At 37.3% G+C, this 12,288-nt stretch overlaps 2 protein-coding genes across 2 annotated transcripts; both read right to left on the reverse strand.

The window, feature by feature from the left end:
- Positions 1–663: 663 nt before the first annotated feature.
- Positions 664–3,339, reverse strand: LOC149243455 (indole-3-pyruvate monooxygenase YUCCA1-like). The gene is made up of 4 exons (XM_089367814.1): positions 2,752–3,339; positions 1,266–1,514; positions 1,071–1,193; positions 664–987 (listed from the first exon to the last, which is right to left on the reverse strand). The coding sequence occupies exons 1-4, from the start codon at positions 3,214–3,216 to the stop codon at positions 811–813; spliced, it is 1,014 nt and encodes a 337-aa protein (XP_089223940.1). The 5' UTR covers positions 3,217–3,339; the 3' UTR covers positions 664–810.
- A 5,924-nt stretch (positions 3,340–9,263) lies between these two features.
- On the reverse strand, positions 9,264–10,034 carry LOC149243456 (uncharacterized). The gene has a single exon (XM_089371217.1). It carries the CDS (start codon positions 10,032–10,034, stop codon positions 9,264–9,266), a length of 771 nt encoding a protein of 256 aa, XP_089227343.1.
- Between the last annotated feature and the right edge of the window lie 2,254 nt (positions 10,035–12,288).

Consider the following 12,288-nt stretch of genomic DNA (forward strand, 5'->3'; position numbering starts at 1 on the left):
TCCAAGAAAATTATTCTAATTAACTTTTCTCTTTTCCAAATACAATGATGCATTCAATTAATATTTTACTTTCAAGAATTAACATAGAAATTTATTTCAAGGATTCCAATATAATGGATATTATTATTGTGCACATATTTCTATTAAAAGTATATAGGGATCATGCTAATATGTCCAAGGAAATTAATAATAATTCTCTCTCATAATTTCCTTCCAATCTTTTCTTTAATGATATAACTTATTTTTTTTCTATTCTCATAAGAAAAGTTTACATACATTCTTTTCATGAAAAATATCATGATTTCTTTAATGTTTTTGTGTGTGGGTTTCACTTGTGTTTTTTTCCCAAGAAAACAACATCCCTAAGTTATCTTTTACCATGAAATTTTTCTTTTGCTAAAATAATATGATTTCTTTATATTTTACCATGCAATTTTCTTTCCAGAAAGTAATATGGTTTCTTTATTTCATGCATGTTTTTAGAAAATTATGGCATAGAACCATGTAGAACTTTCCAATGAAATAATTAATTCATCTACACAAAAATCCCTCCAACTTTCAAGAGCCTAGAGCAATATTTCCATTTAATAAGCTAACATATAATTCCTTACCCAAAACACATGTAGTTTTTTACAAAGAAAGTCATGGTTAATTATATTTTGTGGGAAATAACCATAAAATCCCATGTACATACCTCATGTTCCCGAACCTTTCATTGGAACCACAACATTCCTCACCAAAATCCTGACTTCACATCATAAAAACATTCCTCACCAAAATTTATATCCCCGCATTATGTAAGTTGCAGGATCATGATGCATTCTTGAGGGACTGAAAAATATCTTGCGAGATCCGTCGAGCATCCTCCGAAGTTCCGAGCAGACCTTTTTTTCCGAAGCCAGCGATGTACAGACCGTCGCTTCCCTTCCAGTCGCTGGGAGGCCGATTGCCTGGACGTCCGTGCTCCGGAAAAAGCTCTTTGCCATTCTGCAAATTAAATGCCAATTTTCAAAACCAGAGATATCCGGACAAACACAGTTCGAAAGCAGAAAATGAATGTTCAGGCATACCTTGAGCCAGCGGCGCACTTCATTCTTGTAACCAGTCGCAAAGATTAGGGCGTCGAAATCCTCTTCAACACCGTCTTCGAACACGACACCAGTAGCCGTTACGCGGATGAAATTTGGGACGACCTGCGATTAAAGAATGTATTTGAGAACTTGCATTGACTTCGAATTTCTGAGCGAAGAATGGAGTCTATTTACCTTAATCTTGTGTTGCCTTATTTTTTCAACAGTGCCGTCGTCAATCACCAGGGTTTTGCCGGTCTTAAGCTTGAATTCTAAAGGTCCTTCCACGGGCCGGGGTAGTCCGTAAGAAGCAGTGTTGCCTAGGGCTAGATTACTGCACAACAGGAGCAAATTGTCCACCACTCGGAGAGGCAGCAGTTTATACAGCTGCAATGCAATCGGCATTGTGTGTATTCCGAAAAACTCTCGCGGCAGGATATGATTCTTACATGCAAAGGAAAAACACGGACCAAATTATCGTTTGGACAAGGAAGATGAAGGTGCATGAACTGGAAATTCAAGATTATAGGATCAAAATATACAAGTATTAATAATATGCCAAAAACAGTGAAACCTCGAAGAACACGTTTACTGCGACGAATTAGTTATCTGGATGCCGGTTAAATAAAACTTGAAAATTTTATAGGAATTAGAGGGTTTAACTATTAAATTTTTTTCAGACTGTCAGCTCTCCTTGGGGGACTGTTTTTATTCCTATTTTAGCACTGTTCCGTCACTTTCAGCAGAAGGTCTGTAGTTCTGTGGAATTTTTTTTTGGTTTAAAGCTGTATATGCTATTGCTGTTTTTATTTCAGAGTTGGGAGGCTGCTTGGACTCGGCTTATGCAATGAGATTATATTACCCAGGCTGACGAATTGTCCGGCGGATAAAAGTAGCTGGAATTTGAGAAGCAAAATTTTTTTGCAGAAGTAGTGTTTGAATTTGTTTTTATGATGGAAACATCTAAAATTGTGAAGTTTAACAAGTATAATTTGGATTTACAAAAAAATGTGGCTAAATTTTCTCTAAATATGACTAAAATTTCCATAATTTTCCAGTAAATTCCTCCAACTAGTTAGACTACCGCATATTTTTTGATAATTAAAAGTATGTTTTTTTATGGATTAGAAAAAAGAAAGACATTAAGAAATTAAATTGGGATAGAACAAGCCACTATCTAAAATAGGTTTAGGCCTCCCGTTTTTTCGGCCTCCCGTTTCCATCGCTGGCAGGAAACTTGAAAAACGAAAAAAATTCACCACGGCTTTGCAGAAAATCCGGATTTAACTTGAAAGACGAAAAATATTCACCACGGCTTTGCAGAAAATCCGGATTTACGACAAAAATTGTCACAGTTTAACGATTCCGGCATATTTTTGTCAAAGATCTATAAATTGCTTCACGCAGATATAAATATTTTTTTCCTGGATTCGGTTCTTGTCTGCATATTCACAGCTTTGCAGAATTTTTTTATTTACGAGTAAGATTTGGTGATTCATGCATAAAGATTCATAAATCGCTGCATGTAATTGCAAACATTCACTTCTAAAACGAATATAATGTTGAATTCTTGCATTTCAGCTTTAAATTTCTGGCTGAAGATGCAAAAGATTTAAAACCTAGCGAAAAAATTGAAAGGGCTGTCGAGAAGGAAGATTTGGGGGTTTTGACATATGTTTACCGGACTACGAACTACCATGGACGGCCTCGGCCCTGCGTCGTTGTTTACAAGCTCCAGCGCTATTTCCATGCCAGAATTTCCGCATCCCACGACAAGAACTCTCTTGCCTTCGAAAGCTTTTTCGTTTTTGTAATCAATCGAATGGATAACAGTTCCTCGAAAGCTGTCTAGCCCGGGAATATCTGGCATGAACTTTTCACTGAATTCTCCTGTCGCCACAACTAGAAACCTTCCGTGATACTCCCTCTCAGAATTATCCGAAGAACACTTTGTAATGACATGCCATCTTCCCGTCTCTTGACTGAAGCTCGCAGACTCCACGGACTGGCAGAACTGCGGCTGAATGTTAAATCTTCTAGCATATTTTTCCATGTAGGCAACAAAATTGTCCCTGGTAAGATACATAGGGAATTCATCAGGAACGGGCATGAGAGGAAGGTTGGAGAGTTGCTTGCCGCCCTGCATCGTCACCCTATCGTATGTCCGGTTTTTCCACAGGGAACCCACGCAGGAATCTCGCTCCAGAACAAGACTGGAAATTCCGAGGTCTGCAAGGCATGCTGCGACGGCCCAGCCCCAACTATTATAACTTTTTCTTCCCTATTTTCATCGAATGATGATTTGTCGTATTCCTTTTTCCCAACCTGTGGTGAAACGTTTGGCATTTGGTGAACTATTCGACTTTTGCACAATCCTTCAGCTTGCACGATCTTGTCACACACCAAGGACGAAAAGGCAGCCTATCCTGCCATTACTCATTTTGTAACAAAAATAATATTCCTATAATCTATGTGCGTTGAATGTGGCCATATTAATATAATTCTAAGTTAAGTGCGTTGAATGTGGCCATATTAATATAATTCTAAGTTATAAATAGAGAGGAAAGAGGGGAAAGCTGTGTTGAAAAATGACACCTTACATTATCACAATTATAATGGAATGAGAGAATAACTCCCCTATGAGCTAATTTAGTTTTAAGTCAACAATCCCTTAAAACCAAACCATGTGATACCCCTGTTTACTTAATATGGTTATAGTTCTCCATATTTATAACTATTTTTTAATTTTATTTTGATAATAGTTTTTATAATAGTAAATTTATTAAATATTAATACGAAACTTATATATATATGTTTATAATTATTATTATTATTATTATTTTGGTATTTATTAAACTATTTATTATAATAAATTTCTTTTAACATTTTAAAAATGATTTTATATTACAATTTTTTTTTTTCTGGTATGATATAATATTTGTATGGCATGGATTTAGTATAAAGTTTTAAATTCCATATAAAAGAAATGCCCACTTAAAAATATAGAGGGATTCTGAGTATTTATATAATAATAATAATATTCCTTCACTTATATAGTTTATTCAGCGTCTTGATAAACTATTAAATGTGCAAATAACTTTGTCAATAATTTCCAAAAAATTAATTAATGCAATTGTAAAATCTTGCTCTCTATAGACATATATTCCTTAAATATTGCATGATTAGATTCAGACACACCTATGTCAACATCACCACAGAATCTATGTCCATCAACCTCCCCTTAAGGAAGCTCAACAATGAACATCAAACATCTACATAATGTGACAGAAACATTGTCGAACATTGAAACATAACCAAACCATTGGTGAACAACCTCCCCTTAAGGAAGCTCAACAATGAACATCAAACATCTACATAAGCGACAGAAACATTGTCAAACATTTAACCATAACCAAACCATAAGTATGCATACAAATATACAGTTTACTACCATATGCTCAATTAAATTATGTAAATGTTAAACCCTACCCTAAATACCATAGAAGGCTCATATTTTCATTTGTGGATTTGTGCTTCTTTATATTCCTTGAAATAATGGATATATTTGGTATCTCCATCTTTAGCTTCTAGATTATATAATTTTTGGAGTGTTTAATTCAATATAGATGAATCATTGCAATATTAAGTTACCTAATTGAATTTTACTTCCCATCATAAATCACTTCCCAAGACTTACAAAGTTTTGGCCCTTTCTTTGCAAACAAGAGCTTTTTCCTACTTTAAGTACTCTCGCTTACATTCATTTCAATTATAACTTAGTCAAAGCACATATAAAAAGACATTGTATAGTGTCCCTTCCTTAGTTGTATTTTAGTGTTTACAAAATTTTCTCTCGCTCAAATAATCACCATTAAAGCATCATGGTATATGAAAATGGACTATCTTGCATGTGATAACCCACAACACAAAATACACTTTCACTACAACATGGCATAATTTTTTATGACCTCTAAGTTACCTCATTCCATAAAATTGGTAACTTTAGACCTTCACTAAAATCATGACGCTATCCATACATGAATATGCTCTTTACATCCTTGATCAATTATACAATGGATCTAAAATTAATGTATAATCTCTCCTAATATCTCCTTTGGCCATTTCTTCTAACAATCACACTAGTAATCATTTGTATTTGCTACCAATTCTTATTACTCAGATCTATATATCTTATTGCCCATATCTGTATACCATCTTCACCAATTTCTCACTACTCCCACAATATACTAACTATATAAAAATATAATATTATATAATTCTTTAATAAAAATTATACTCAAACAACTTAAATATAGAATAATACATATTCACTACCCATAAATATCACCTCATGGAAAAGGTAAAATAAAATACCAAATTTATAAGATCTTTACTTCATGAACAACATACAAATATTTAATCCTTTCAACTTCCTCAAAGCTCCCTATGAAAATAGAAGGATGTTTATGAATAATGGTTAGAAGTATATTTAAGTGTTTTTCCTATTCTCCAACGAATTCTAATAATAATTATATTTAAATATCATTTATTTTTTTCATTTTAATAATAATTATATTTAAATATATTTATTTTTTTATGTGAAATATTATCTTTCAAGTTGTTATTCTTCATTTTGTGTGAAGAAAGCATTTCACATAAATTTTAGCTTTTAGAAGTTTTAATGGCTTTAATATCACATTAGAATTAAAGAAAATCTATAATAAAAAATTGGTGATCATTATCGTATCAAAAATACATATGTGTGTTTTTGTCTCTTTAAGTGTCACTTTTTGGAAAGTTTTCTGGTTTAATGTTTATATTAAAGTAATTATTATTCACAACAACAAAAACATTACTACTACTACTATTATTATTTGGACTCATGAATGTCCAACATTCAACATAATTTAAAATGATACATCATGTACAAATGATATAAATAAAAATGTAGAATCAGTTTATTTCTATTGGCCTTTTCAAATTTGTTCAATAAAAAGTCACTACGCGTAGTGGTGCCTTTAGACCCTGCAGAAGGATCGCACTACACAGAGCCAGGGTATGACTACGAAAGAAACGATGATCTAGACTGTATCTACAAGATAAAAGGATGGGAGCAGGACTGGGTAAATCCAACCGCGGATGGTAGAATCTCATGGGAGCGAAAAAACTCCTGCACCTCAGATTTGGACGAGGAAATAGAACGATGGCAGAACCGGTTACACGAGGTAACCATGCTTCACTCTAACATGATGACAAGGTCGTTGCGTTGCGTGACCATAGAAGTCAGAGATCTTCCTACGTATGATGGGTTGAGCGAAGTGAATGATTTCTTGAACAAATTTGAAAAGGCCAATGCATGTGTATAGGTGGATAAACACTGGTGGGTTGGGCTTCGGTGGTTTCGCTGACTGTTTTTCGAAACGTTGACGGTTGGCGGTTACCTTAGCCTGTTCACATGCAATAACTCTGCTACGGTTAATGCGATTTCTCCATGTGGTTTCCAAGCTCGATGGTCAAGCCTTATGCCATTAACCCTGACAGTTTATCCACTCACATGTGCTCTTGTTCGCTGCAGTCTTCTCCCCGCACGGCTAGAGTCGCTGTTAACTTCCAAGCCTGCGGTTACCTCTGCTCACATGATCCCGCTACGGTTAAAGTCTCCACGTGGTCTATCTCTGGCGGTTAAGACTGATATATGGTTTTTTTTGTAATGTTTTTACAATTTGCAAAGGCTGAGAAGGTTTAGGCTTAGGGTTTAGGTTCCTAGGTGTAAGTTAAGATTTTGTCCACCATGGATATGTAGTGCTAGGTGTTAGGCTTAGTTTTAATGCATTTAAAATACATTTGATTTGTACCATAGCTATTTTTAGTGCTAGGACTTAGGTTTTAGCATTTTCATAAAAAAAACCCATTTACAATCAATTGTCACAAACCATCATCGACACCAAATCCTGGTGAACTTTCGATGAACTCATGTCGACAACCAGGTGTCGAACCATATCAACTAAACACCAGGAAAACCTATTACCTGAACAACCTGATCCATAACCAACACTGTCGAAGATGAACTGAAGTGACGACAACGCTGAACACTGATGGCGACACTTTGAACCCCTGTGCAATTGAATCAATGGATCCTCTTGGATCAAAAGGCTGGGTCTTCCTTCTTGGGAATGAGGGATATGAAGGTAGCATTAAGAGGGGCATAAATTACACCTTTTCTTTTAGACTCTTCAACCACTTCAGTCAATTCACTACCCACTGTCTTGAAGAAATGTTGAAACAGCTGCATTGTCCAGCCATCTGGTCCAGGACTCTTATCCTTTGGCATTGATTTTATGATTCCTTCAACCTCCCCCATGATCTCATTAGATTCCTCCTCATCCACATAGCAAGGGAAAGCCTGAGCTGTCAGGATCGCTTTAGCTAGTGACAATTCCGAAGGAGCTGTAAAGAGATTTTGGAAGTGTCTTATTCCCATTGATGATAGTTCCTTGAAAGTTCTTGCTTGCCTTCCCTCCTCTGATTTTAAGTACCAAATGGTGTTTGAGTTTTTCCTTCCTTTTGTATAATTTTGGAATAAGTTAGTGTTTTCATCCCCATCCCTTAACCAGATGGCCCTACTTTTCAATCGCCACTATTATTCTCTTATTAAAAGGATATTTCCCCTTTGGGTTTCCAGCAGCTTGATCATATCCCTTTTTTCCAGTGTCTCATATCCATTAGCTTCTGGTCTTTCGGGCTCATCGAGTTCCATCCCTATTTGGATTAGGTATTCATCTTCTTTCATTTTCTTGGCTCTGGTCCATTCCGTCGTTGCCTTCTTAAGGCGTTTTAGGTTCTCCATAAAGTGGTAAGCTTTATTCCCAGTCTCACTGAACCTCACAGGTCTCCACGCTTCTTTAAATAGAGTGTTATATGAATCCTCCATTAGCCTAGATGGATTAAATTTGAAGGGGGCTACTGGATTTTTGGGGTTCCTTTTTAGTTCTAATAAGACTACCAGATGATCAAAATCACCTCCTTCCCCAACCCACTGATGTAAAGCTGGCATCTTTTCCACTACCTCATCTCTCATGAGGAACTGATGCAGTCTTTTGGCCACCCGATCTTCCCCTATTCTCCTATTCCTCCATGTAGGCCTTAGTTTCAGCAGATTAATGTCTAGTAACTTATTTTCTCTTATGATTTTTGTGAAAAGTTCGAGAGCAGGTCTTCTCTAGTAGAGGGGCCCCAAGTTTGAAGTTTAAGTCTCCCCCAATCACCAGATTTGGGTTATCCATAAGAGACTTAGAACAAAGGTTATTCTAGAAATGGACTCTATCATGACAGGGCCCATAAACATTGAGAATCAACAGGTTAGTGAAGAGCTCTAGGGAGTAAACTTCTATCCCAATCACCTGGTCCAGCCCCCAAGTGTTCAGGACACATAACTTCCCTTCTTTTACTCCCAATGTTAGTCCCCCTGAGTGGCCTTTGGCAAATGATGCCTGGATGAACCATCCTGGCATTAATTTAGAAAGAGATTTTAAAACTTCTTCTCTTGCTCCCAATGTTTCTTGAAGTAGAAGAATGTCCTGATTATAATTGCGGATTACCTCTTTTAGAGCTATTTTTTTAGGATTACTGGCTAAACCCCTACAGTTCAGGGATAGGATGATCATTAGATTACCTCAAGGGGGGATTTCACTACTCTAAGCGCCTCAGAGATGGAAATTTTCTTCCCATCGGAAATGTCCAGTTTGGCTCTCAACTAAGCCTTAGACAAGTTCGTTTTCCTCCCTCTAACCTTCCAGTCCCCTGCTTGGGGATTCTGCATTTCGATCCCACCCACCACCTCCCATGGAGGAGGCTTTTTCTCTCGGGGTCTGAGGTTGTAGGAGGGTTTCACAACATGGGTATCTACGAGAATTGGGTCATCCTCACCCTTTGCAATCTTTCGATCAAATATGGATCATGGATAGATGTAATGATGCTCTCCAATTATTCATTTGCTATTTTTGAAATGGGAATAACAATATTTTGAGGCCTGGAGGGACCAGGCATTGATTATGAAATAATCAAAGAATGAGCAGGAGTAAAAAGAGGAAGGGAAGAGACCGGACCCGTACCCTCTTTTGGGTGAGTGTGACTCCCAGTCTTTTCAGTTGCTGGTTCTGGTTCCTGCCTTGTCTCCTCCTGCTACTGAAATGGCTAGATTGTTGGGTACCCTTCTTGCTGCACCTCCATATTCTGCACTGAGTCATCCTGAGGCCTATCTATGTCCATTTGATCGTCTCCCACTCCTTTATTCAAGTTTCCTTCCTTGGTCTCCTCCTCTTCTGCTACCCCTCCCTTTGTCTTCCTCTGCTTTCTTCTTCGCCTAAACCCTAATGGACATTCTTTTGTCAGGTATCCATAATTGTGACACCTGTGACATCTAAACGACAGGTGTTCATAGTCTAAAATTTTGGCATACTTGAAATCCTTGTACTGTAAGTTAATTTCCTCTGCCAAGCTTGAACGAGGGTTTAAAATTACCAATATACGGGCCATCCCTTGATCTCTTATTTGTAGAAACGACATGTCTGCTTCCATGAATTTACCCAGGTGGTTGCCAATGGCCTTGAATACTGATTCGACCAAAAGAAATGGTGGTAGTCCGGGCATGCAGACCCAAATAGGTAATTCGTCCACCCTTTCCCTCTGTGTGTCAAACATAGGGTTCCATTTCTTGAATAAGATCAGGTGTCTCTCGAAACACCAATTCCTCACCATGACCCATTCCACTGATTCTCTCTTCCTGAACTTAACCATGAACCATCCTTTTGCCAATGTCGTGACCAGAAAAGTTGTGTCCAGCACTTCATGCCAATTTTTTGAGGTCCATTCTTGAATAAAGTTGGCGAAGTATTTCTTACCTCTAGCCCTTCCTACCAGTGTTAGTTCTGTAACTTCCATGGCCTCGTCAATTTGAACATCCATTCCCAGGACCAAATTAGCTACAATTTTGCTTTTCTTGATTATTTTGTGTTTTTTCCTCTTCTCCCCCACCTGCCACTATCGAAACCCTTCCTCCTTGTTCTGTGAGTTTTCTTCCAAATTGGTTGTTACTTCTGAGAGCATTCCAGCACTCCCCTCTTTCCTAAATTTGTTGAGCCCTTCGATAATCCTTCCTCCTACTTGATTTGGGTCTTCCGCTCTAGTTATTGGTGCCTTGTTCGTTGCTTGTCCTTCCTTTCCAGTTACACTCCCTTTCCTAGCCTCTGTTAACTTAATTCCTCTTTTCTTCTTCAGACTATCCCTAGCTACCTTCCAGCCCTCTGTAATTTCTAGCAAGCTAGCAATCCCTGCCCCTATAACTGGGTTTTTTTGGAGGGCTTTGTTCCATCCGATTGTGTAAGGGCTACTGTTTGCATGTGCATGAGACAGACTCTGCATGATCTCCTCTTTCCCGAACTATAACCACGCCGCTCAGCAGGTGCTCTAGCCTTCATTTATTTTAAACTCACAACTAATTATGATGTCCTCTAATCCTCCTGAATAGAAATGACTGAGAGGACAAGATGGGTCATTACTTACTTGGAAACCTTCGTTATCCGCTGCTCCATGCTCCGATAAGGAAGGTCTCTCTTGCAGCTGCTTCCCTTCCCAATTTTCCAGACACGACAGCCCTAGAATTTATTCTAGGAGCCCTAGGGTTTTACTTTGCTTCCAACCTGCTTCCGAACCTCCTTTCTTCCTCCCTGATGGTCCATCTGGACAAATATACTACTCTATATTCTGTTCTATTACCTCCAGAACCTATACCGACAGTATGTCCCTAGGTTCGGAGTCCAGGTCAATAGAATCGCCTGGTTTGACCATCTTTTGCCTTTCTGTTCCTTGTTAACTACTTAGCGGGAAAAACGGCCCTCCCTGTTCCAGCTTCAAGTGCATGCTGAGGGTAGGAGATGACATCGCATCTCAGCTTCAACCTGAACTTCATTCCATCGCCGATTTCCATTCTCTATTTACATACATGTGCTTATGGAACTTCCTACCCCAAATGTCATTCACTCATGTCGTCTTCCACCTGTCCGCCTCTGTCCTCCCATGCCTAACAACCTTGGGTTTATCGATGCCAATTGGTCACCTCTCGTACTACCTCCCTGTCGATTTCTCGGCCCTGCAGGCCTCTCGCATGCAGTCAGTACCCAACTCCTAAACCCTAGTTCCATCCATAAGCCTAACTCTAGATCCGTCCCTCATAGCTCTTCTTGTTTTGCATTGATGATCGAATGAGAAACATTTAACATGTCTCATATATATATATATATATATATATAATATATATATATATATATATATATATATATATATATATATATATCATTTTTTTCCATGTTTTATGTGTTATTTTTGGTTGTTTTTTTTTTGTTTTTTAATATATGTGTGTGTCTTTTTTTTTGGTCAATTTTAATTTTTAACTTATCAATTTTCAATGTTTTACTTTTATTTTGTTTTATTTTTTACTTGTTATTATTTGTTGTGATTACTTTTGTTTTTTGTTTTTTATTTTTTATTAATTTTATTTATTTTTTGCTGTAGGGGTTGTGTTGATGTTACACTAGCAACCTAACCCCAATATGTGTCAATTTGATAGTTGCTTTTTCAATTTTCATTTGAATGAATTAAGTTCACCTCCACTATGTGTTAATTTGATGGTCAACAACTGATAAAATTCTAAGAGCTGGTTTCTATTGGCCTAGAAAGTATGCCGCTTTAATGAAGCTTATTATGAAATATTTTACAAATGAAGGTAGATTCTCCATATTATAGAGGTATCATGTTAGGTTACTTATGCACTTCACCTCTACAAGGACACCTAACTTGTGCAAATTTCTGTTTAGAAGTGTGTTGAATATGATCGAAAAAATTCACTCCAAGGGAAAACCTCATATCACCAATTTATTTCACCATAGAATGATCAATATTGTGGTTATGCATCAACTTTCAATCAAGAAAATCACTTGGGAAACCTTCCTAGATAAACTAAAAAATGCTTCTCGTATTAGCCCCACTATTTCTCCTAGCAAAACAACACCATCAGGGTCGAGGTCCACATGCCAAATGGAGCATTGTTTGACAAGAAAACTGGTGGAGGTTTAAGAGGAACATAGACATAAGGTAGCCATGACATATCAAATAGGGAACAAGCTTGTGTTTTCTCCATAGATTCTGGAAGGGGCCAAGCCTT

This window comes from Pinus tabuliformis, chromosome 8 (assembly GCF_031772625.1).
Source record: "Pinus tabuliformis cultivar Carrire ecotype Pingquan chromosome 8, CPIR1, whole genome shotgun sequence".
NCBI classification, from domain to species: domain Eukaryota; kingdom Viridiplantae; phylum Streptophyta; class Pinopsida; order Pinales; family Pinaceae; genus Pinus; species Pinus tabuliformis.